The 26,934-nt window shown below is 37.8% G+C and overlaps 1 protein-coding gene across 1 annotated transcript in view; it reads right to left on the reverse strand.

Moving 5' to 3' along the window:
• Window positions 1-3,142: 3,142 nt before the first annotated feature.
• TENM1 (teneurin transmembrane protein 1) overlaps window positions 3,143-26,934 on the reverse strand; it is a 122,674-nt gene continuing 98,882 nt past the window's right edge. Inside the window, exons 9-13 of the mRNA XM_015128153.3 lie at window positions 18,318-18,614; window positions 12,072-12,459; window positions 10,017-11,237; window positions 8,983-9,125; window positions 3,143-7,609 (exon numbers count right to left, since the gene is read on the reverse strand). Of these exons, the coding sequence (XP_014983639.2) occupies window positions 6,851-7,609; window positions 8,983-9,125; window positions 10,017-11,237; window positions 12,072-12,459; window positions 18,318-18,614 (2,808 nt within the window). The 3' untranslated portion in view covers window positions 3,143-6,850. The remainder of the gene's footprint in view (window positions 7,610-8,982; window positions 9,126-10,016; window positions 11,238-12,071; window positions 12,460-18,317; window positions 18,615-26,934) is intronic.

Genomic DNA, 26,934 nt, shown 5'->3' on the forward strand with positions numbered 1-26,934 from the left:
AAGGTCAGTACGGAGACAAGCTTAGGTAATTGTCTGTTTGGCTGTTACAGGCAGGGAAACTTTGTGGTAGTGCACAGGTAGAATAAGTCTATAAAGAATGCCTCTGATTAAGTCCTCTGCTCTAAATAAAGGGCTGGATTTAAGATATTCTTTGGGGTAGAATGGACACAGAATTAAAAATGTGAGGAACAGCTTTAAATTCTGTTAATAATGTTTCAACATCAGCTTATGTTTTATTTGATTCACTTTGTTAAGCTTAGAATCCAGTCTACTACTAGTACAACCCAGATTTGCCCTTGAGCATTTCAAGGTTATGGGATGCCTGGTCTTCCTGTTAGGATGCCATACATTCAACTTTGACACTTATATTTTCTCTTGCAGTAAATGGGGTACCATTATTTTGCAGTTTGCAACTAGGGGGGAAGTCAAACTACCCAGTTTGGATATTTTCCTAATTTGGGGTCATTGGCCAAACTTGTAGTAAAAGGCTAATTCTTATCATTAGGTCATTTAGTTCTTAAATGAAGGTTTTTTTTTTTTTTTTTTTTTTTTTTTTTTTTTTTTTTTTTTTTTTTTAACGTAACAAGATACAATAAGCCTGACCAACTGTTTGGATAGAACCCATTAACATATATGGAATTGAGATATATATACATCTTGGTTGCACACATACACACAGAAATAGAACTGTTTTCTCACAAGATGACAAAAGGCTATAGTACGTATCACATTCAGTATTGGACAGAGAGAGTAAAAGCAGGAGTGCATGAGATCTGATTTTTTTTTTTTTTAGTCACCTGGTGGGCCATATAAACATTTTTTTAAAAATTTTTATTTTACTTTAAGTTCTGGGATACATGTGCTGAATGTGCAGGTTTGTTACATAGGTATACATGTGCCATGGTGGTTTGCTGTACCTATCAACCTGTCATCTAGGTTTTAAGCCCAGCATGCATTAGGTATTTGTCCTAATGCTCTCCTTCCCCTTGCCACCCACCTCCTGACAGGTCCCAGTGTGTGATGTTCCCCTCCCTGTGTCTATGTGTTCTCATTGTTCAACTCCCACTGTTTTTCATCTTTGTCACTGATTATCCACGTGACCTTAGGTAAGTCAGTCTGTTACTGTTATTGTATTTGCCAAGTAGGAATAATTAAGTCGTACTAACCTCACAAGATTATTAAGGTACAATAATTTACATATATATATGTGTGTAGTTATATATATGTATAACTTTAAGGTAGTAATATTACTGAATGTTTAAATAACATTGATATTCACAGATCTCTAAAAAGGAGAGTGAATAGGGAAGGAATATACAAAAATCTCCTATTTCCTTTAATAATTATCTCCCTATAGGAGCTCCTGCCCTTTTAAAAAATACCCTGAGTGTGAGGTGGGATGCATATTTTGAAAAAAATCCAGATGATTAATACTAACAACCCCCTACTCCCATTATTTTTTACTGATGGGTTGTGTTGAGATGATCAAGGTTGTCTTCTGCTCCATGATTCTTTTCACTATATATATACATAGTGAAACACACACACACACATAAAAAAGCAGCAGGGCATTTTGAAGTGTAAATTGCAGGATTCCAAGTTTCAGTAATGGGCTGTTTGGACTATATGTGCTCCGCTAGTATGAAGATGAATTTTTGAAGATCTGTTGGCCAGATTTTCCAGCGTCACTTGTAAATGTCTTCTTGTGAAAAACAAGTGCCAAATGGCAATTGTAATTGCATAGGATTTTTTTAGTGTTTCATGATTGCCTCCCCTCCCTGACACCCTTCCCCACTGGCTGCCGCCCCAACATCCATTTTTTTGCCAGTGTGTTTGGACACCCTGAACTCCTATATCTCTCCCACCCCATTTTTATAATTTTTTATTTTCTTTCTATTGCTGAGAAAGGCACCAAAAGCAGAGCGAAGCCTTTTTAAAAGTCATAGCCTAGAGGCATTTACATTTGCAGCAGCTACTCTTCTTTGTTTATTAAATGGTCATTTGTGTCAGAGATCCTATTTGTATGAAAAATAAAAATGAAGAGACGTCTGCCTAGGATTAGTGACTTTTTTATTTCTGTACCTACATTTTCAAGATGATGTGTTTTTATTGTTCCCTGTTAGTGAGCCACTTGTCCTATCTAAGGTGACCAGACTGACTTGAGAAGGCAGTTTGGCGCATGAATAAAATGGGACACATTTTTCATTGGCAATTTTATTTTTTAAAAATGAAATATTCAAAGTACTTTTCTTTCAAATATCAACACATAATGTTTAACTTTAAATATTTACAGCATGTTGTTGTGATGCTCTTGTAGAAAAATGCATGCTTCTGGCCTGAAAGCCAGAGCAAAATGCAAAAGACCATTTAACTGCAGCCAGAGAACATGAACCTGTACAGTATCCAGTCACTTTTCAGCACAGGAGAGCAGGAATACAAAATTGGAACCTATTGTTTCCTAGCAACATGGCTCAGACCATTATAACACAATTTTCAATATGATTAGAACCTCTAACTGTTGTTATACAGAAACGGAAAACTTGACATACACTGTAAACATCTTTACTTTTCATGAGAAAGTAAGCAGCTAAAAAGAATGTTTTTCTGACATAAAGGCTATACTTCTCTTTTTCGCCTTCTCTCTTACTGATGCTTTTGCCAGAAGAATAGTAAAGATTTAGACGTTGTCATGATTCATACAAGTAAAATATTTTTCAAGGACACAATCTGATATACTAACATTTATTTAAGAGGTTAAAGTCCACCACTAAATCTAAGGAAAGATTTTTAACTGCCAAACACATTTCCTTTGACAAATAATGTAAGATGACAACTGCCAAGACAAAATCCACAGCAAGTTTAACTCTAAGTATTTTCAGTTACTGTTTAGAAAGTAATTTCTTCATATAAACAGTAGTATATTTGGTCCTTAATAGCTTTCACATGAAGGACACACTGAAATAATAGTCACTATTTATGGTTGAATTCTTTTTTGTTGTTTGTTTTCTGTATTTTTAAATTTCACTTTGCTTTTTTTTTCGTTTTTTGTTTTTTGCTTTTTTTCTGTTTTTTTTGTTTGTTTTTGTTTGTTTTTTTGTTTGTTTTCTTTGCAGAAGAAAGAACCTTTATAGAAGGCTGTGGAAGAGCTGAAGTACTAGTCAGGTCAGCTATGTGTATGTGAATTTCTTCAAGAAAACAGGAATGCTCCATTCAATCTGTAGCCTTATGTCTTTCCACAAGCTATATATAATATGCTCCAATCTCTCCAAAATTTTCTTTTCAATACTTCATTACTATACTTTTGCTTCTATTACCAATGAACTCCTTTACAATCACCCTTACATGGACACATCTTCATAAATGCAAAAACTTTGCCCTGACTCTCTTAAGTGATATTATAGTGGGGCCTGGTCTAGTTAAAAATACACTTTTAAAAAAAGAAAGAAAAAAAGAAAAAGAGTCAAAATAACATGATGGAATGCTTGAAACTGTGTCAACAGTGATCAAAAAGTCTCATGAAAATTATAACTTAATTTCATACCTCTCTACATAGGTAGCATGTGAATTCCAAATTATACATCATTGTCAAGTTTTCATACATTTGGCTATGTTGTATATATTATATATATGCAGTCTATATATTATCGATCATCTAGATAAATTGACAGCAAAGGACACACTTATTTCATACATTTTTTGGGTTAAAAATAAATCATATACCTATTTATATGGCAAGTGTTTTGTTGAAAGTTAGTATGAATTGAGATTTACTTCCCTTTCCTTCAGGAGTCATGCTTCTAATCAATAACGATTAGAATGACAACTAAAAATAAACATATTTAAATGTGTTAAACTTTGAACTTTTCAGTTCATTTGGATCTCTAGACTGTAGTGCAAGAGTGAAAACAAAACAAAACAAAACAGAAAAGCACAAACAAAATGGGCTTAACTAGGAAAAAGAAACAACCATGGAGTATTCCTTGCCTCCAGCCCAGAATGTTCTTCATAGGAGAGTCTAACTACTATGCTCTCACTTTAACTTACTCGAATGGTGTGTGGCTGTGCAGTGTCAGCCATCTGTCTGCTGGGTATGAGAAATTCATATGTTTCTCTGAAAAATGCTTTTACTTTCATCAGGAAATGCAAATGAATTGTTCTTTCAATAATTTAAACTTCAGAACTGCAAGTCAATGAAGGCATTCTTTCTATTCAGCTGAATAGGAAGTGATATACTCAATATCTCCATGTTCTTGTTAAGAAATGCCAAAATGTTTCTCTTCGATTTACTACTCATTAGTGCTAACCTTTTTTTTTTTTTCTTTCCTCCCTCGAACTTTAGGAGTTGTAAAAAGAATAATAATAGTTCAAGGCAGTATTAAAACCACAGCTGTAAGTAATAAAAAGTGCATTTCCTGAATATAATACAAATGTAACTTTAAGAAACTAAAGGCACGAACCAACTAAATATGTATTACAAACTAGAAATCCACAGTTCAAGGTAATCACTATTAAGTAAAAGCTTCAAATACTTGTTTCTGATGGATACTTAAAGCAGTTTGAAAATGATACATCATCAGTGAATTGCAAAAAAGTATAATTGCTTAAAATATAAGCAAAATAGACTCTAATATTGACATTTTGGATTCGTGATAAAATACATAATCACATTTATGAATGCACTCTCTATATACAGTTCACAAATTATTTTTCCATTAATTTAAAAGAACATCAGAGGTTCTAGGAACTTAAGGTCCTTTTTTAGGTTGATGTGGAGGTATTCAAATTTTCAACAAGTTTGTTAGTAATTTTAGAATTCCCATTCTGAATAAATACTGTACCATTAACACAGGCCTGATTCAGGAAAAACCCAATAATATGATTTTAGTATGGATTAGCAATATATCAAGTTGGTATGTTTCCAGTTATAAAGAGAGATGAGTTCATCATGAATTCTCTTTCTCAGAATACATGTGTAAGTGGTATTCTAACCCAAAGGTTTTGAAAATGAAATGTTTGAATACACCCTTCCCTACTGTTTGCCAGGGTCATTTCCTTTCCCTTGCTTTCCTTTGTGTAGTAGGAGGCAGATTCTTGAAAACCTTAACATGAGCTTATGACTTTGCATATTTTCAAAGAAACTGTCATCGCAAAGCAAGGCAATGACCCCACACTGCATTTAGGTAGCAGCTGGAAAGAATCCAAACTAACATTCCATCATAAATTTGCCTTCAGACATAGCAAATGTTCAGACTCGGTGATGAAAGTGCAGAAGCTGGCTCAGGGGAATTTTCTACGGGCCACATTGTGCTGTCATGTATTTTCATTTGTGGTAACTTACAATTACACAGCATTTTACAAACTGTCTCTTTGTCACTGGGCACAAATCTTTCAGCTCACCAAGGGGCTTCTTTTACTGCAGGATTCCTAGAGATTGAGAAACTGCAGCTGATATTAACACTAATCCTGACCTTTCTCCAAATTTTAAATGATCACAGAACAAATAACCCGTCCTGGAAAACAGTTATTTTCCTAGGCAGTAGAGATGATTAAATAAAAATAAATGGGTAAGGACGGAGAACGAAAATAACTAACCATATAAATTATTTTAGTAAAAATGAGTCTGCGTCTCTATAATTAGTTGAAATGTTTTTGGTTGGAAAGGATTCACTTGATTCGATTTCCTGAGTATGGCTGGGAGATGTTCAATACAGAATTGTACATTTGAAAGATAAATCTAAGTGGGCTGAAACAATGTGGCAGCAACTGCTGTGATGTTTGGTCTGGTCTTCCCTTTAGTACTTTCACTTAAGTACTAGGTGTATTTTTTCACAGTTTTGGCTCTTATGAATTTCTGCAGTAGTAGTTAATGTATGTATCGGCATCCCAGGCACGTATGCCTGCTAAAGCCTCTTTTTGTTTTTGTACCAGAATCATACTTTTAAGTAAATTACCTTTCATGTACACAAAACCATTGGATTAGTGTATAGATGCTGAATCACTAATGTGAAACTATGACCAAAATACATCCTATATATAAATGAGAAATTCCTACCCAGGTTAATAAAAGCTACGTTTACATGATACCAATACAGCTGGACAACTTAGTAAAAAGTTGAGTCAAAACAGGTTGTGTGAGAGAGGTCACGCTGGCCAGCTGCTTTGGTATCACGTACACATGAGCAAATAGTGGCTATTCAGTCTAGTTACCACACCCACAGGGAAGCATGGTAGACAGAACCCAGCCACCACATGCCAAAACACAGCACAACAATATGGCATTTACTTTAACAAGCAAGGAGGAATAATCAAGAAGGAAGGGCAATTGGGTCCTGACTCTAGGAGATGGTGGCTGAAGACATTTTACACCTGTTTTTAAGTTTCCTATAACAGATCTGGAAAATGTGAAAGGGCTGGCAGTCTTTTGAAATGCAAGGTTCAGATACTACTGCACCACCTATTCAAATAGCCCACAATTTCTGCCAACAGTTAAGGATGAAACTGCTTGTCACAATAGAAATAGAGAACCTTGGGTTCTTTCTGGATATTGGAACATATGCATGGCTCGGCAAATTGAAAGTGGTGCTTTCCGAAAACTGTTTTTAGCTGTTTGAGTTCTACTTGTGTTATTTTGAATACTGCCACACAAGAAATAAAAATCTCTGTCATTTCTTAAAGAGTTTAAACAAACAATATTAAAATACCATCTTCCGTCACATTGAAAGGCAGTTGGATATGTTTTTCCTCCATATTTACATATACAGAGTTCTGATCTAGAAAACCAATACAATAAACCATTTTATGTTTTAAAAACAGGCAGTCTTTGGTGACGCAAAGGCAGAGATTTTTTTTGTTACCTCCTGCCTATTTCGCTCTGTCTCATAAAGTGAATATTGTTGGCACTGTCAGAAAGTTCTAAATACTGCTCAACAGACAAAACAAAATACCCATCATAACCTTGTACCCGCCCAGTGCTCAAAAGCTGCTGCTTTTCCCCTTCTGTCCATGCCCTAATCCCCTCTTCCCCCTCTTGCAGCCTTCTTTGTTCCTTAGTCCAGGCCTGGGCCACAGCACGCTGTCTGGCGATCTCCAACACGTGATTCTTTTCCTCTTCGACAGTTGTCCCGTACCGGATGTTGAAGCACAGGGCTCCATGCTGGAGCTGAATATCTGCAAACCGTCTAGTCCTCCCATTCAACACAGAAGTCATCTGGGACACAGTGACATTGACACCATTCTCCAGAATTCGCCTCCCCCCAGTGTTACCAATGAGCACCAGGTCTTCCTCCAGAGATCCAAGCTTAATGAAGTAATGAGTGTCCCTCCCCTCTATGGTAAAATGTAGGTTTTCCAGGTAATGGGCATTATTGAGAATGGCAGCAAGCCGCCTGCTATCTTCATTGGCTACTCCTATAATATCAGCTGTTACTATGCCATCCTTGATGGCAAATTTTATACCTTTCCCAAAAACAGAAGGGACAGCAGCAAACCTTGGTTGCTTCCCTCCTTCAAGGCACCGTCCATCATTGTATCGGGGAGTCATAGGTAGTTGGTCCAAGGAAATGAAATTCCTGAGCTGTTTCTGGAGTTCACACTGAATGCCCAGGATAGTCTAGGAAAGAGAGGCACAGAGCAGATGCAGCATGGAGTTAGACATCTGTCAGATACTTGGTGATTGTGGAAAGGACAGGCTTGCAAGGTTGCTTCCTTCTCTCTTTAATTTGCCAGTGAGTGATTTAAAAATCAGCCAGATTTGGAACCTCTTCATCAGAGATTTGGAAAAGACTAACAGGTGATTACCTAGCATTCTTATGTCTTGGAGTTAAGCATGAAGAAATACATTTAAACTTGAAATCACAGAATTGCAGAGCTGAAAGGCACATTAAGTGGGTCCAGCTCTCCCAAAACACAGGCATTTTATTTTCACTGATTTCACTCACATTGACTAGATGTTATTACTACATGTAGATTAATACTTAGGCACAGCAAGGCACACAGAAATGCATAAGGCATAGTTTCTACTTTAAAGAGTTTAAGACCTTATAATTAACTACGGCAAATCAGCCAGAAATTCACTGATCTTTTTAGGTGGACTTAAAAAAAAAACCTTTTTATTTTTGGCAATTTTCAAACATACTAAGAAATAAAGAGAAAAGACTAATGAACCTCCAAGTATCCATTACGAAGCTTCAGCAATTTTCAACATTTTGCTAAATGTTTTTTAGAAGGACTTTTAATTACAAAAAGCATTTACATCTTTACAAAGGGATGGATTCATAGGACCTATCTAGAACTTCCTGTCCCTTATAATTTTTTAGACTTAAATTTCAAGGTCTCACACCCACATTTCAGTTTTATTGTATCAAGCTCATTTTGTTTTTGCAAACACAGATATTCACATTTCTTTCAGTTGAAAGAAAAAGCTCCTTCTTATTTTCATTTGTACCTCACACGTCTGATGAAATCATCTGCTGAATCTTAAATGTTTTGATGTTCTTATTTTTTCCCAAAACTGTACCCTTGTAATATTCATTATTTTTGCTTCATTGTGCTTATGTATTTTTTCTTTATCAGAATAATTTTATTCTTTTATTCCCATGCTCTTAAGACATCATCCCCTAAATTATTTTACAGTTGGAAATCTGATGTTTTCATGTCTCTTACTGAACAATTTTCTCTAGGTAGAATCCATAATTGCTCTTGGTAGCCCATTTCAGAATTTTAAAAGTACAGTTCCTCTTTCCTCTTATTTACCTATTGCAGCAGTCATCAAGTAACCTGTTAATCTTTTTTCCCCCAAAATTCCAATTCTCTGATCTTTTTCTCATGAAGCTTTTTTTCTACCTTCTCATTAATTGTGCACATTTTAGTGAATATTCAAGAAGACTAAAATGTCAGTAAGCAAATATATGTAAATATAATTTCTAGGTATGGAGTGCCCTTCTGTTGTTTCAGCTAAAAAGAGGTGATAAAACTTTTACTAACCTTTCCAGGATCCCACTCTTGAGTTTTTGTCTGAAGCCGTAGAAGCTCATAAGTTAATTCTAAATTTTCTAATTCAGGTTTGGGAAATCCAGGTAGTACATTGTGTAACTGGAAACCAAATAGCTCCAACCAACTTCTGATGTCTGTGAGACACAATATTAAAAAAGAAAATGAAAAAATCCCATACTTTATAACCTTTGTTGAAGACTTGAAAGATACCTCTCCTGCCTTCAAACTGTTTAGGCAATAGAAGTTAGGAATAAAACTTTTATTTATTTATTTATTTATTTATTTATGAGATGTAGTCTCAGTCTGTTGCCCAGGCTGGAGTACAGTGGTATAATCTTGGTTCACTGCAACCTCCATCTTCTGGGTTCAAGTGATTCTCCTGCCTCAGCCTCCTGAGTAGCTGGGATTATAGGCACGTGCCACCACAACTGGCTAATTTTTGTATTTTTAGTAGAGATGGGGTTTCACCATGTTGGCCAGGCTGGTCTTGAGCTCCTGGCCTCAAGTGATCTGCCTGCCTCAGCCTCCCAATGCTGGGATTACAGGCGTGAGCCACCGCACCCAGCCTAAAACTCCCCTTTATATGACCCACACTAAAACACCTGATCCTCTCTCTACAAGGAAAAATTTTGATTTGTGGATAACCCTGAATTATAAGCTCAGCCTACTACATTGAAATTCCTAATGTGATAGTGGTACTAAGGCCACATGGATCATCATATTAGGTTTATATGATGAAACAGAATCCTGAATTTTTCTTTTACGTAATTATTCATATAAGCATGTAAGAGTAAAACACAGAAACAGCTAAAAAAAATGTAGCAGGATGCAAAAGCATTATGTTTTATGTTAACATGCATGTTTTGCTCACTCCAAAAAACTAAGGAAGACAGCAAATGCACAATAACCTGTGGGCTAACTGTCAGGAAGAGGAAGCATATTTACAAAGGCATTGAGATTCTGTGATAAAATCAACAGCACTGAGTTACTCAGGTTTAGTTTAAAGTTTTAAATAGTTTAAATACCTGTGGTATACTTTGCAACATCTTGAATTTTGCCAACTGGGTAGTTATTTTCAAAGGAGTAGAGGTTGAATGGTTTAGGAAGGAGGTTCAACTGTTTCCATATGTGATGATTAGGCGTTGTCCATCTGCCAGCGACAACATCATAATCCCTTTGCCCCAGGTGCACTAATTTAGTAAGGAAATCATAGAGTCCTCCATGAAAACCAATAATGACCTGAAAGTCAGGGTAAGTGTCATGATAGATATCGCCATAAGGTGTGTATAGTATCTCCTTTATGACCTGACCTCGGCTGCTGAACACAGCTAGTGGGGTACCTGTATTATCACAGGCTACGTAATATTCTTCACCACTGCTTAACTCCATGGCAATAAGGTGACCTTGGAGATCATAATACAGAGATGTAATCTCCGAGCTTGTGTGGTTGTACAAATGAGTAACTCTTATGGGGTTGGTAAGGTCTGCATAAAAGAACTGAAGGTGCTGCCCCAGGCTGGACTTACTCGCGACGCGTCGCCCAAGCCCATCATAGTAATACTGCACAGTCCAGCCAGAAGCCTTATTGTAGGCTTTCTGCAGCAGGCCATTAGAATTATATTCAAAAATGTCATTTCCCCTCTGCCTCAGAAAGCCATCTTCATCCATTTTATACTGAATTTCTCCTAATCTGGTGATGCGGTCTCGGAGGTCATATCGGAGAGGAGTAAGACGAGCACTATTCCCATGGCTTAAGAGGTTGATGTTTCCATTCAGATCATAACTATAACGCCACTGGGTTTTGTCATTTACAGAAACAGTTTGAAGTTGCCCATCAGCATCGTATTCATAGAAGTACCTTGTTATATTGGCATCTACTCCTACCCTTATGTCACATATTACCATGCGGCCCACATTATCATATTGAATAGTCATCCAGTAGGCAATTGCCTTTAGGATTTCATATTGGACTTCAATGACTTGTCCATTGGCACTGAAGATTTTGGTGTGTTTCATCACTGTAGTAGTTATGACCTGATTTAAATCATAATTAATTACACTGAATTTTCCAAACTGCTCTGTTCTGCCAGAGACATCAACATATCGGTACAGATCTATAGGCAAAGGGGTTTCATTGATTACAGCTTGCATGCTGGTGACACGGAAATTGTTGTAGCTGTAGTCGAACCGTGCATTCACAAGACCTTCTTCACTGAATCTGAAAATCTGGCGTCCAATAAGAGGTCCTATAGGAACCGAAACAAAAACAGTAAGAAGCTAGGTGATCAGTGTGGAAGAGTCAGAAAGGTCTAGTGTTATTTTATTTAGTACCAGTGCTTTTATATTCATAATAAAATATTAGAGATTGATCTCTGATATCAAATGCCTGGGCATATTATCTCCTGGATATATATTCTCATAGTGGTAATCCTGAAATATAAAAAAATTAAAATACTGTATAGTTATAGAACATTTTAATTATAGAAACTACAGAAGTAATAACATCCAGTAGCCCAGGGTGATGAAATTGATATTATGAACATGTTTTCTTGCTATAATCACTTGACAAAAATGCTTTCATTTCATTTAACCTTTGCTACAAAGTCAGAGGGTCAGGTTTTGACAAATTCCAGCATTAAAGTAACTGGATTTCGGCATTCTATAAACCCAAAGGGTAAAATACATTAGAAAGTTCTGACTTGTGAAGATATTTTGTCATCAACTGAGGCTTATAAAGGTTACACAGGGCTTGAGCTAGTTTCAGTGAGGCTTATATCTTGCAGTTTCATCTTTGAGAAGATTTGGTGCTGAGCAGGAATGGGTATACGGTTACACTAGGCACTTGGATTTCAAATTACTTGAGAGCTGAAAGAAAGAAATGCACTATATGTTTTTAAGAAATCAGTTTTCATCAGACTATAACATGCTTTAAATTTTCAATGTCAGATACTTTGATAAGTAAAGTGAAAGTTGGGTTGAAGGTGTGTAGATTAATGCTTCTATCTCACACTGTGGTCAGTAAAAACGTCATAAGAAAATAGTGATGTTGTTGTAGACATCATCACTCTTTCACAACAAACCTGTTTGCCTGTATCTGATTGTGCAGATGAATCCGTCATGCATCAGGTGTATTGTCTTAATCACTCCAGAAGACTCTTCATATGTTAATGTGACCTGAGTGGTATCATAGAGCACCTCAGAAAGCCTTGCTTGCTTGGTGTACTTGTACAAGACTCTGCGCCCTGTCCCCAGATGCTGGGTCTGTAGCAATCGGCCATCTCGACTATAGTCTTGGATAAAAGAAGTGCTACTGTCTGGTGGGGTGTAGATGTTCCGGTAGTAGCCCACTGAAAGCATGGTTTGTAAGCTGTGACGCACCATGCTAGGCATGGTGACTGAGAGCAGACAATCTGGTTGGTCATACTCAAAGATATAACGCCGCTGGCTATGTAAGAGAAGCATCACAGACTGAAACGAGACAAAGGCAGAATAGCACATTATGGACAACTAAAGTTGAGGCGATTAAAGAAAATACACATTCATCCATTCAACACAAATTAATCAAGCACTTTCTGTGTGCCAGACACTGTGGCAAATCCTAGTGGATACAGTAGTGCACAATAGTGGTGTCTATCTTCATGAAATTTACAGTTTTAATGGAGGAGAAAGACAAGCAACCAAGCAATTACAATATAGTGTGAAATGTATTATGACGGGGGAGTTACAGAGTGCTTCTGAAAGGCAGAGAAAGACCAACTTACTCAGACTTGAGAGACCAGAAAAGGCTTATTGGATAAAGTGGCATCTGAGTTGAGACATAAAGATTGCCTGGGGATTGTCCAGGCAAAAGCCTGGGGCCAGGGTAGGGAAAGAGTATTCTTGGCAGAGAGCACAGCCTTGTGAGGGTCTGGATATGAGAAAGAACATGGCTTTTTCAGAGAATCAGAGAAATTTTGTGTGGCTAGAGCTTGAGTGTGTTGGGAATGGTGGGAATGGCAGGAGATGACGTCAGCTACGTAGGCTGAGTCCAGATCATGCTAGGCTTTCTAAGCCACACTAAGGAGTTTGGATTCAAGTATGTTGGCAACAGGGAGTCATCAAAGGGTTTCTGTTTTATTTCATTATTTTTTAGAGCCAGGGTCTCACTGTGTTGCCCAGGCTGGAGTGCAGTGGTATAGTCATAGTTCACTGCAGCCTCAAACTCCTGAGCTTAGGCCATCCTCCTGTCTCAGCCTCCTGCGTAGCTGGGACTACCAATGTGTGCCACTGCATCTGGCACTCTTGAAGGGTCTTAAAAAAGTTAAGGGACGGTTGCAAGAGGGCACGTGCAAGCTGGGAGAAACCGTCAAGTTGGTATTTTAGAAAGGTTGCTTCAATGTGCATATGTTTCAGAGGAAGGTAAATGGATGGCAGGGCATTTCACAAATTAATTTATAGTTACCATAAAGTATTGATTGACTTCACGGAGATATCTTCCTAAAAATTGTGCATAAAATATTATTATGGTATTATTATTGTTTTGCAATTGATGTTTTAACTTCACATTTCCATTTGTGTTTTAATATTAGGGAAGCATGTCATTAAAATTGAATGATTCTCTGGTTATGCAACCCCTCTCCCCTAAACTGATCTGTATTTCAGAAACAGTTGTTTGTTGAGGTATAATGCTTAGCAGGTAATAGGTGTTTCATAAATACTGATTGTCTTGTTTTAATTGCAAATACAGACATAAAAGGAGCACTGTTTTAGGGAGGACTGTAATTGACTGACATGTGCATCTCATCTTTTAATAAAAATAAAAATTTCTCATCCTTGGAGATTCTGATATGACTCCCTAGGGGAGCTTTATTCTTCTCCTTTTGAAAATTACCTTTTCAAGCAAAGGGATTTAGTTGAGGGTTATTTATTCAAGTTTGTGTTATGAAAACAATAGGTATAGTTTCATTTTCTAAGCACAAATTATATGTTTATGAATGTGAATTACATAAGTATATGTAATGTGCATTTATATCTTCTAAATATGACATTACATTTTAATATTGAATGTGCTTTCTGAAACTGCATATCCTCCCTACCCTTCTGGGAATTATTGATTTTGAATTGCATCTCAGTACCATGAAGTCAAAGTCAGTGGTTATTTGGTCGGTTGTTCATTCTTTCTTTTCTACCAACATTATGCCTGGAGAGCCAGAGGTGAGCGCAGAAATCCTGTCAATTCGTCACTTGTGAACACCCGGCAGCTTGCCACAGCCTACCATTCCACCACTGTGACCTCTGAAAACCTCCTGAACAAAAGGAAAGAGACTTGGAAATCCTGAATGGGCTTGGAGACATTAAGGGATAACTGCCTCCCTGGACCAAGGCAGAATTCAATAGAACCAGCAAGAAATTTTCCTATGAGTGGGAAAGCAGGTGGCAGGGAGCAGGGGTGGAAAGGCTTTATACAGGAATTGTGGAAAAGCTTTTGCATTATCTCTAGGCTGAAAGTCACATTTCTCAGTTCCTTTCCACTCTCTTCTGTCAACTTGCCGTGAGTAAATGACATCTGTCACCTGTGACACGGGCCAGGGACTATCACCATACGGCCCCCACATATTATCTAGTACCAGCCTGCCTGGGCCATGCCTTTTTCAGTTGCTGTACCAGCCTTTCCAAGTATTTATGGCACGTCATTGTTATTCTCTCCTCTGTTCTCATCCTCCAGCCTGCAGTAAACTACTGCCTGAACCCTGTTCCTAGGTGGTGCTGATGCTGGGCTGTCTCAAAAGCCCTTGGTCTGTTTCAAAGCTTCCTGCCAATGGCAAGAATGTGGATGATGTGATTAGAAATCAAATGAATGTAACTGTTATGTTGCCAAAATACCATTTAGCTCTCATTTGGCTGCTTTTTCACTTTGGGTGGGCATTATTATCAGTTTGCTCAAAAACAATGCTTATGAATCTATCCAATGTCCACAATGCTGCTATAGGATAAAAGGCCATTTCTTATTAGTCCAAATAACAGAGTGGGAGACTTTTATTCTTTTAATTGATTGTGAGGTTCTAAAAGATATAATTGTAAAAGCAACAACAACAACAGCAACAGCAATCATGGCTGTATGCTTATTTGAACGAGACTAGAAATGAGAGCAGAAATTTGAAAAGTTAAAGCATTTGAATGACCACCAGATGGCAGTGTGGCGCCACCTGGAAGCTGAAGCCACAGTCGTCGTTCTGTCCCTCTAGGCAGCCTCTGAAAACGTCAGCCCCAAAGAGGCAATTGCTGTAAATGTATAAGGCTAAAATATCTTATTAAATGATTATAAAATATATTTAAATGCATTTTTAAAATGAAGTTCATAAGAATTATTTTAGGAAACTGAAAGATTTACATTTACTGTAATACAAAATTTTAGCCCACAAGTCTTCAAAATATAATTAACTCAGAGAAGTCTCATAAATCAAGACAGAGAATTAATGACCACATAGAGAAAATTTAAGAAATAATAATTGATTTTTTTAATAGGGAAGAGATCATTAAGCAACCACAGCCATTATCCAAATAATTATTTTTCTCCTAATGGCTACAAACCATTGTGCATGAAAATGATATGCATAACTTTCACTTACTCTAGAGGAGGTCAAACTATTTTTACAAAATTTCTGCATGTTAAGGTGAAAAATCTGCTGCTGCTTTTTAATACATCATGACACAGGTATGGCAAGCAAATTCACATGGTAATACCGGAGTATTTTGTGGTGTAAAAAGAGAAATCCATGTTAAAGCTTGGGAATTCTTAGTTTAAAATATACTATGAGAATCAGCCTCTTTATCCCTGCTCTGCCCCGTCATAGTGAGAGAATGTGCCACAAAGGCCATATTAAAGAGAAGACTGGAAAGAACACAAGGGGATGCAAAACCTCAAGTCACTGAAAAAGTTACATGTTACTTGGGATTTTGGTAAATTCAATGTTCCCTTTTTCCCTCTAGAATCACAATTTCAAAGATGCTTTAATTTCCTCCCTCCCTCCCTCCCTCCCTCCCTTCCTTCCTTCCTTCTTCCCTCCCTTCCTTTTTTCTGCTCTTTCTTGCTTTGATTTACCTCCAAGTGGCAGTAAGTGCTAGCTAGCATTTAAATTCTCTACTTGGGTGCTCTATATTAAGTTATTTCATTTAATTATATCTATTAAGCAAATTAGTTATGATTACTGGTAATAATAATGTTAATAAAATCAATTTTATGACAAATGATTTTTGGAAAGTAAAGAATCATTCCGTAAGTATGCGTTTTGTAGGTTCTGAGTTTTGCATAACAGGATTGCTTAAATCAGTAGCTACTCTTTTAATTAGAGAACAAATTAAATATAAAATCAAGAAAAGAACAAAAGTGAACTCAAAGGTACAAATAAGCTGGTTTGTCTCACTGGTCAGAAAGTTACCAGGACTTGTCTTGATACCTTATTCTGGGTGAGGAAGGTCTTATTTTTGTACACTGCAGACACTGGCAGTCTCACTGAGGTTTTTGTTTGTTTGCTTAGCAATTATTGCCAACTAGGTTTCTGTGGCAAAGAGAACTTATGAAGTTTGCTTCACGTGATTCTTTGCTTAAGTAAATTTGATGGAATAATCAGTGAATTCAGAAAAGAGAAACAATAAAATCTCCTCATTGGTGTCAGAGAAGAGGCTCAGTAACTGCACCCAGGGATGAAACTGAAGTTTTCAATAGGCTCTTATGTTATTGTGCAGATAATCTAAAGGGAAAGTCTTATGAGACCTAGATGTGACTGTCTATAGGCAATTAGCTCAGTTGGTTGGACTCTAGTGTCATTGAGGTTGGAATTACGAGTGCAAACCCACGTATGCTTCTAAGGAGTGCTGGCTACTTAAGTAGTCATGTGGAGGACATGTGGAAAGATTGGTGCAAACCTGTCTTCCTTTCTGGAAAACTAATTCAGCCAATATTCTGTTAGTGATCAGTAGCATCTGTTTTTCTTCATATGAAGGTCATCAATATACACCTTAAGAAATACTTTGCCTATGCACACATACCAGCAAATATTTGGATTCAGTTAATGTTATAACAGGCTTGGCACTCTGTAGGCACTAGTCATACGGTTTTGCCAATCATTCTTGTTACCAAAATTCAAAAGAGGAAAGACCTGCTCTATAAGATTCAGATTTTGCCAGTGTAGAGGATAGATTATAGATTTGATGAATGTCTTTAGCAGAAAAGGACACGAGGTGGATTCAGCAAAGGACTCCTTCCTTTTGCCCTAGCTCCCAAGTGAACTCTGCTTTATCTCCAGGCATTTCTAACTTGGTAAATTCTCCAGCAATAAACTCTGGGAACTAGTAACATGGTTTTATAATGACATATAACCACTGGCACACTGTTTTTATTAACTTTGGGGAGGGTGTATCAGAAAAGTTGGGCATTACTTGGTACCAACAGGGAAATCTGCCATGTGAGCTATGAGCTCCTATGACTTTTCTAAGAACATCTAGAAGCTACCTTATACTGATTACCCTTGAATTCTCAAGGGAAGGCATTTTTCAATTTTTGTAGAAATTAATTTAGGACTGATGAATTCCTAAATGTGTTGAAAGAATAGATTTGGGAAGCAAGAGGCACTATCTTAGGAGATTAGACATTGAGATAGAGATCAATTACTCTTACTGTCCTCTGGTACCAATCTGGCCAGAAACCATTTTGCTCTGTAGGGGCTGATGTTTGACAAATGGTTCCTGTAGTGGGATTAAAATGTTTTTCTATTATTCCCAGACACAGGCCACAAGCTCCCATTATGGATGCTATTGGAGACTCAGTGTACACAAAAAAGTATTACCAATGAGGCCCCACTACCACCATTCCCGCAGGCTGATTACTTTTGGAAATTAGTCTTCAAATGCATACAACTAAAATTTCACTGACTATCCTAACAAAATTAGAAATGCTTATCCTCTGGGTAAAAAGCCTTTTACCAGAGCTGAGTACATTAACACGATTTTATAATTTTCTAGCTATTTTTCCCTCAGTATGAGCTTTCATAATAATAAAGATACCTTTTCAAAAGCATGAACAAAGATGTTCAAATGAGGAGAAAGCTAAGCCATTATTCTTACTTTAGTCTGAAAGAGTACTTGGCAGAGTGTGGGACTGGGGAAAATTTTCAGCTGAAAAACAGTTTATCCTTATAAGTTCAACATCTTTTTGTTACTTTTACAGAACAGAACAGCTGGAACACAGACTTTTCTCCTGCAGGTCCTCACCAAGATGGACAATTAGGGCCATTTTCGATAGTCTCATTCAGAAACTTGAAACTTGTCTTTTACCCCTATGTACTTACTTTTTCTAAGTAGGTATAGCTCCAAATTTTCCCATCAGCCCAAGTTCTTGAAATAATTTTTCCACTCTGGTCATACTCCATTTTTTCATTCCATGTCCCTCTTTGAATAAACGTCACCAATCCCGAAGGTGAATATGTGATGTTCACTTCATTGTATCTGCTTACGGGAGACCACAGAATGGGTCGTCCAGTCTGGTCATAAAGAATTCGAAGGGTGAATTTTCGATGATCATCATAGATCTTTCCTGTGCGGGTTATATGATCAAAATCTATGGAGAGTAGGTTTCTGTTGTGGGCCTATGAGAAAGAAATATGAAATACATTTTAAGCACAGCCTTGTTCCCCTCATTAGAGCACTGACAATCATGAATCCTTTCCTGATTACCCAACGATAGATTCTCTCTTGCCTCTGAAGCCTGATGGCTTCACATTCCACAGATGCCACCTGTCTTTATTCCTCTACCACACTGTACACTCCCGGAGAGCAGGGCTATGTCTTAATTCCCAGGACAGTACTTGGCATACTCTAGACTCTCAATATGTGGTTGTTGATTGCTTTTTCCCCAGCTCAAGCCTGAAGTGTAGTGCTACAGTTTTCAGTAATTACGTAATCTTATTTTATGTAAGTCAGTTGCCTACTAAGGAGTGGGTCTTCCTTCACCCTTTTCACCAGTGAAGTGGCCATAACATAAAATGGTGAATTATCTGTGTGATTAGAAATCAGACAAAAGGAAGACAGTGAGCCCCCTCTAACTCACACAGATTCCCTTCTTTGGTTTCCTCGTTCACCTGGGCTTGGAGTTTTATATATGATTTCACACCTATTATAGGGGAACTCAGGTTGCCTTGCCCTCTAGTTATGGAGTCTCACTTAGCAACACTTTCATGGAGGCCCGTAGGTAAATGAACTAAGTGTTGGTAGGTCCCACAGCATTTGCAAGGCAGCACTACTAACTGTAGTTAAAGCATAGAGTTAAGTTTGGATTCCAAGTTTAGAAACAGTACTTTCACATGGTTCTGGTTCTAGACTTCTCTTACTGTATGGTAGCATTTTCTCTGGGCACCTCAGAACCTTGCAGTAGTCCCAGAGTGATCCTGATTCAAGGGATCTTGAACTGGATTCCACGAAAGACAGTACTCAATGGTGCCTGACTGATGAAATTCATCTGGGTTCACACAAGATAACCAAATAACTAAATGACCTCGTTAAAAAAAAAAAGTTTAAAAAATCAGCAGTTGGACAACTGACCTGATTTTTTCCACTTTTCAGCTAGTAGTGTCAGTGTTTCCTAGATCTACCAGTAACTTCTGCTTTGGGTAGCTGATTACAACACAGTCACTTAGAAAATGCAATCCTCAACTGTTTTGTTGTGTGCGTATTTCAGAAAAAAATAGGTGTTGTTCTTGATTTTAGTCATTAAGAGGTTCAGTCCCTACTGGCCAGTGCACTGAAGAAGGCCCTGTGGAAGAGGGGAGCTTTGAAGAAGGGGTAGGTGGAAAGTGCAGGGAAGGAATTTTAAAATTTATTTTATTTTAGCTTAGTTCAGTTTAGTTAAGTTTTAGTTTTAGTGGGTTTTGTGTTTTGTTGTGTTAAAACTTTTTATTTTTAAATAGTCTGACTCACAAGAAGTTGCAAAAATGGTAGAGGTGCTGTGTACCCTTCACCCAGCTTTTAGGGGACAGACTTCTGATTTGGGTGGAGAGAGTCCTACTGTATCTGGCAGGAACAAAAACAAGAATGAAAAAGGAGAGACTTTGAGGAGTCTAAGTAGCAGTGAACTGTAGTCAGGAGACATTTAAACTAGCTACTTGTCTGTTCACCCGTCATTTCTTCTATCTGGGCCTTAGTTGTCTTATCTGTGAAACAAGAGTGTTGTTACCATTTTACACCACAAACTTGTGCTAAGAATTAAATGAGATTACATATACAGGTACTTGGTAAACTACGAAATAACACTAGTAATTGTTATTTTTATAACATAACTATTACTTTTCTCATTTTATTTAGGCTTGTGAATAGGACCACATTTCAGATTCCAAGGTGATTGTAGCTTAGTGTACTAGATTTATATCTGTCAGAGTTGTCAACATGATCCTGAATGAAATGTTAAATATCTTGTTAATGAAGGGGAGGAGTGAAACTCACATTACGATTTGACTACATTAATCATAGTCAGATTAAACTGATTCACTGGCTACTCAACTAAACTTGATGTTAATTTTAACTTTTGTGGTCAAGGATCTGTTTAACTATCTGAAAGCTATGCAATGTATCCCAAGAAAAGTGCACATAAAATGCACATATAACATTTTTTAAATTTACTCTTAAGGGGCTTTCGGAACCTTTCTGAAAAACCCAAACATAAAACCTTTTCAGGTCTCAGGAATCCAAGATCAACATCCTGGTTCAAAAAGAGTTTTGATCTTAGAGGTCTGGATGGCTGCAAAGCTAATGCTCTCATATCAGACTCTGGTCTTCCTTTGTTCAGAATCTTGTGCTCTTTGCTTTAAAAAGTAACCTTTCCCCCCTACCCCCAATTATAAAAGTGATAACTTTTTCATGGCAGAAAAATTAGAAATATAGAAATGCACAAAGGATATAATTACATGTAATCCCACCATCCAATGAAAATCACGGTTAACACTTCACTGCATTTCATTTCATTTATCTTACTTTTTTGGCATAATCTGTGCATACATTCAAAACATACAACTAGGATTGTATTTAAAATTTTGTGTCCTACTTTTACAGCTAATGTTTTATCTTTAGCATTCCCTGTGTTATTCAATATTCTTAAAATATACCTTTTAATGGTTGCATGTCTTATTACATGATAAACACTTATTTATCTATTCTCCCAAATAGAAATCAGAAAGTAGAGTTTTTGTTTTTTTCTTTCATATCACATGTTTTGCTGAACATTTTTATAAATAAATATTTCCATAATACAGAGCCCGATGAGTGAAATTACTGGGTCAAATGAGACATATTAAAAGACCCCTGAGGCAACCTGAGAGATTACTTTATAGTGCACAGAGGTTGTACAAATTCATACTCTCATTAGCTAGTAGTGGGAGAGGTTATCTCATTCCCTCCTTACTAGCATTGAGTATTATCAGTTAGTTAACTTTCCCAATACTAGAGTGGGAAAATGATACACTGCTGTGGCTTAAATTTGCATTTATTTGATTACTAGTGAGGCTGAACACTTTTTAACACCTATTGGCCACATGTGTATCTTCTATAAATTGTCTGCTCATGACATTTGCCCATTTTTCTACTGGGGTGTGACACTTTGCTTTTTAAACCTCTGTTGGTTTCAGTTTCTTCATTGGTCAGCTGGAGCTAATGATATTTGCCCTTAATTTGAACTTCTGGAAAAAAAAAAAAGAAGACCTATCAAATGTTCCATGCCATGAATTGCATCCAGAATACTAGTGATTAGATGCTTAAATTATCTGGGGGCAAGTGCTGTTTGTGTCAGGGGTAGGTTTAATTCAGGGAGTACAACCACAAATTGGGACTCTTGACTCTTTATACCATCTGTGGCCAATGCATGTAGTGTTGTCTTGCATAAATATACAGCCACCTGTTGTTATGTGCTTATGTGTTGTTATGTGCACCTAAAAGGTGATAAGAAAAGCACATATTTCCTGTCTTTTGATACAACGGGCTTGGAAGACTATAGGAAACCAGGTGTTCTTTCTTGAACTACCCTTCCTGTGGTTTTACAGCCACATATCTCCAACTGTAATACTGTTCATTTACAATAGCTGTAAAATATCCATGTACTCCCAGAGACGGTTGTAACTGTTGCAATTTATGCTATAATGATAGTTAAAGAGCCAAAGTAACAAGTGATTTCCAGTTCAACTAAATTTGTGGTTTCATTTGTCTGATAGATTAAGTTTACTACTCAAGAACACATTTCTTAATAAAGTCATTATAGCTACATAAGCAGGGATCACTGTTTAAAATCCACCACAAAGCAAGCAGAGGACAACCCTGCCTAATTTTCTTTCTCTGCCTGTCAAGACGTCTGCTGCTGTGCTTCTCTGTTTATGGAAAATGCACTCTGATATTCCAGTGGTGCTGAAACACTAGTTTCAAAGTCAGGTTTGGAAGTTAATGTAAAATTCAGCTAAGAGCTAAAAAAGAGTGAAGGGACTGAAGATGCCACAGGTTCCTTCCTGAGTCTCCTGGAGAAACCATGTGTGAGAAGCCTGGCAAAGAGAGTGCTTTTCCAGCTGAGCTCTCCCAACCTCCTTGTTTTTTTTTTTTTTTTAATCTTTTTCGAGCTGGAGTTTTGCTCTTGTTGCCCAGGCTGGAGTGCAATGGCATGATCTTGGTTCACTGCAACCTCCACTTCCCAGTTCAAGCGATTATCCTGCCTCAGCCTCCTGAGTAGCTGGGATTACAGGTGCCCGCCACCATGCCCAGCTAATTTTTTTGTATTTTTAGTAGAGACAGGGTTTCGCCATGTTGGCCAGGCTGGTCTCGAACTCCTGACCTCAGGCAATCCACCCACCTCAGTCCCCCAAAGTGCTGGGATTACAGGCATGAGCCACCACGCCTGGCCTCCAACCTCCTTCTTGAGTACTCATGTGCCACCAGACTCTATGATAGGAATAAGAACTAGGCTGAACACTACCGACTACTGGGGTGGTGGGCAAGGCTAAGAAAGCTCCACATTCATACAAGTGCTTTCCTGAAAGATGATAGCGCTTGACCTAAGTGTGGACCATTAATCTTTATTTCTACTCTTGTTTCAGTATTCAATCTACCCTAATCCTTTCCCTGGAAAAGAGAAGGAGGAAAAAAAAAAAAGACTGAAATTTGGGAATAGCTCCAAGTTAAAAAGGGTATCTTTGGACAGCTGTGCATTGAACAAAACCTTTGAGTTTGGCAACTGACAAGCTACATGGTGTGGTAAGAAAACTGTTTGGTAATAGGTTTTTAATAAGGAAAGATGGATCTATGCTGTAATGCATCCTTTGGTTTCCCTTAGTTTTTTTTTCAGCTATACTAGGAGACAGGCTTGATTATTGTTCATACTAGGACCAGAGAGAAAAGAGGAAAGAGTGTGCTTTGGAGAACCATGAATAGTGTTGCTGGCAGAAATGAAAGGGCCTGTGAAAAGAAGGTATATGGGGAAAAGCAAAGCCCTTTCCTGCTCTTTCTGAGGACTTTGTGTTCTAATTGTTCAAGAGAAAATCCTTTCAACCCTTCTGATTTGAAAGTCATTCAGTTAGAAGAATAACATTGTACTAGGTTGATCTAAAGGCAATTGGTGATATTTAGCTGTTTTTGACCTACACAAAGGGCAATTTGCTATGGTTTAACCGACTACACACTCACACACCCACACCTGTGAATGTGCTGAACTCTGAGCTATGATCACTGCAGTTGATTTTCTCCCCTCCTTAAGGAGAAGGCTGAATTTTCAAGGACACTGTCTAGCATTTTAACTCACTAGACAACTGTGTTACTTGTTTAATTTTTGCTGAAGAACTTGGAAGGTAAATAAGTGAGATGGGCCAAATAGCCATGTCAGAGTTTGGAAGAGCCTGCATTTAATTTTTGTTTTTGAGAAGGAGTCTTGCTCTGTCGCCCAGGCTGGAGTGCAATGGTGCGATCTTGGTTCACCGCAACCTCTGCCTCCTGGGTTCAAGGGATTCTCCTGCCTCAGCCTCCCAAGTAGCTGGGATTACAGGCACCCGCCACCATGCCCGGTTGATTTTTGTATTTTTAGTAGAGACGGGGTTTCACCATGTTGGCTAGGCTGGTCTTGAAGTGACCCAGTGATCCGCCCGCCTTGGCCTCCCAAAGTTCTGGGATTACAGGCATGAGCCACCGTGCCTGGCCTCCTGCATTTAATTTTTATGAAGTTGTGAGAATGGATAGAAAAGTCACAGTTGGGGCCGGGCGCGGTGGCTCACGCCTGTAATCCCAGTACTTTGGGAGGCCGAGGCAGGTGGATCACAAGGTCAGGAGATCGAGATCATCCTGGCTAATGTGGTGAAACCCCGTCTCTACCAAAAATACAAAAAATTAGCCGGGCATGGTGGCGGGCGCCTGAAGTCCCAGCTACTCGGGAGGCTGAGGCAGGAGAATGGCACGAACCCGAGAGGCGGAACTTGCTGTGAGTCTAGATTGCACCACGGCACTCCAGCCTGGTCGACAGAGTGAGACTCTGTCTCAAAAAAAAAAAAAAAAAAAAAAAAAAAAAGAAAAGTCACAGTTGATCTTAAAAAGTACCACATGCTACTTTACTCTCACTAGTTTTAAGGTAATTCGTATTTGATTTTTAGAGATCAATCACTACATTAATTCCACAGATATTTTTTTATTGGTATCTCTTGGTAGACAATCAAAAGCTTACTTAAGCCTACTTTTATTTCACAGAGATGTCTACCAATGAACAGGGCATATATTCAGTATTAGCATCAGCCTCTAATATTTCACCTGGAATTCCCATTTTTTTCTTTCTTTTTGAAAGATGACTAAACTTACTTTTTAAAATAGATGGAATAAATGTATAATTTCTCTAGACATTTTATTCTTTAAAAATTATTTCATATTTAACAAGAATCATTGTATGACATTTATGCAGGATTTTCAATTGTTTGTTTACATAATGGTAGATTTCTAGAAAAGAAAAGTTTACATGACATCATCATAATGTTTGATACAAAACTGCTTGAGTTAGAAGGAACCCTTCTGTTCACTCTTACCCAACTACCCACTGTAACTTACAATCACATACAACTAGTTGTTTCTAATTCTTTTGAAGAATTTGATTCAATAATGTAATTTTTTAACTACCAAGACACTCCCTTTACTTTGCCAACATATAGAACCTTATCACCAGAAAGGATCTTAGGAAATGGTCTTTTGAGCCAGACTGCCTGAGTTCAAATCCTGTGATCTCTGCTTACTAGCTGTGTGACCTCTCTGTGCCTCAGTTTCTTCATCTGTAAAATGGGAATGATAATGATAAACCCATCTGATAAGGTGTTATAAACAGTAAATGAGTTAATATGTGGCAGTATACATGGTAAGGCTTCAAGGAACGCTAATTGCTGTTGTTATGGTTAATACTACCACTAATAATAGATTGCACCATCCATGTCCCTCTTTTTATAGATGAGAAAAGTGCAAAATTATGGGCATACCAGTTCTTCCTCAAAATCATACTCATTTTTCTCACTCAACTTTGGCTATGTTATTTACCTTGGACCTTTTTCTCTCTAAGCTAATTTGCCCTTGCTTGAATACTTTGCTGTTGACCAATTCATCTGTGTAACCATACAACAGATATTTAAATTTTTTATACCACATCATTAATGCTCATATATAGGTGAAATGGTATATGAAATAATTCTTTCTTTCTAGTTATCTTAGTAAGGTTGATCCGAGGTTAACAAAAATAGGCCAGGTGCGGTGTCTCACGCCTGAAGTCCCAGCACTTTAGGAGGCTGAGGTGGGCGGATAGCTTGAGTACAGGAGTTCAAGAACAGTCTGGGCAACATGGCAAGACCCCGTCTTCACAAAAAACAAAACAAAACAAAACAAAAACAAAAACAAAAAAACACACAAAAATAAAAAACAAACAAAAACAAAAAACACACAAAAAACAAAAACAAACAAACAGACAAACAAAAAACCCCAAAAATTAGCCTAGCATGGTGCCATGCACCTGGAGTCCCAGCTACTCAGGAGACTGAGGTGGGAGATTCGCTCGAGCCCAGGAGTTAGAGGCTGCAGTGAGCCAAGATCGTACCACTGCATTCCAGTCTGGGAGATGAAAAACAAAAACAAAAAGAAAAACACAACCAAATATAGCAGGTTCTATGATTTGGAAGCCCCAAGAATTCCTGGACCCCAAAAATCAATACTGCCCAGTAGCCTTGACATGGGAAATCTCCTGTCTCCAGGGGGCTCCTTAGGGGGAAAAGCACTGTTACTTGACTGAAAACTGCAGATATATTTTTAAATAGATGAATCTGATTAATCTATCTCCAGTCAGGCTCCCTATCTAAATTTTCACAAAATAAATGCTTCCACCAAACCTGAGGAGAAGGAAGTTAAAATAGTGTTAAGTGAATGAAAATCCAACTCTGAGCACCCTGTAGCTGAGGACCAAGGCAATTTCTGAGAATAGAGGGAGAGGCCAGAGCCTTCTTGGCTGTCCCCACCAATTCCCCATCATTTATCAGCCTGAGACCCTGTGTTCAACTGAGCTTGTTTCTCCTTCTCAGCTCACATCTGAACACATATGTTTCATTTAAAAACCAATCTATCCTATTCTCAGTTATCTTTGAGTAGAGGAAAAAGTAAATTGTGAGAGTTTTAGATAAGTCCTTGCTTCATTTCACTTGTAAACACATAATAATCCTACTTGATTTTATAATTTTTGTCATAAAGTACTAAGCCCCCTCCATTATTTTTCTTTTAATAAAGGAGGTTGCAGTTCAGGGATTTTGCTATAACCTTACAGCTCAGTCTACAAAATCTTATAAACAGCTCTGGGATCCAAAGCTGGGATAAATCTCATATGACAGCATTATTATCCACGGACATAGCAAGGTACAAACTGGATGTAGTTCCTAAACC

Source organism: Macaca mulatta, chromosome X, assembly GCF_049350105.2.
Source record: "Macaca mulatta isolate MMU2019108-1 chromosome X, T2T-MMU8v2.0, whole genome shotgun sequence".
NCBI classification, from domain to species: domain Eukaryota; kingdom Metazoa; phylum Chordata; class Mammalia; order Primates; family Cercopithecidae; genus Macaca; species Macaca mulatta.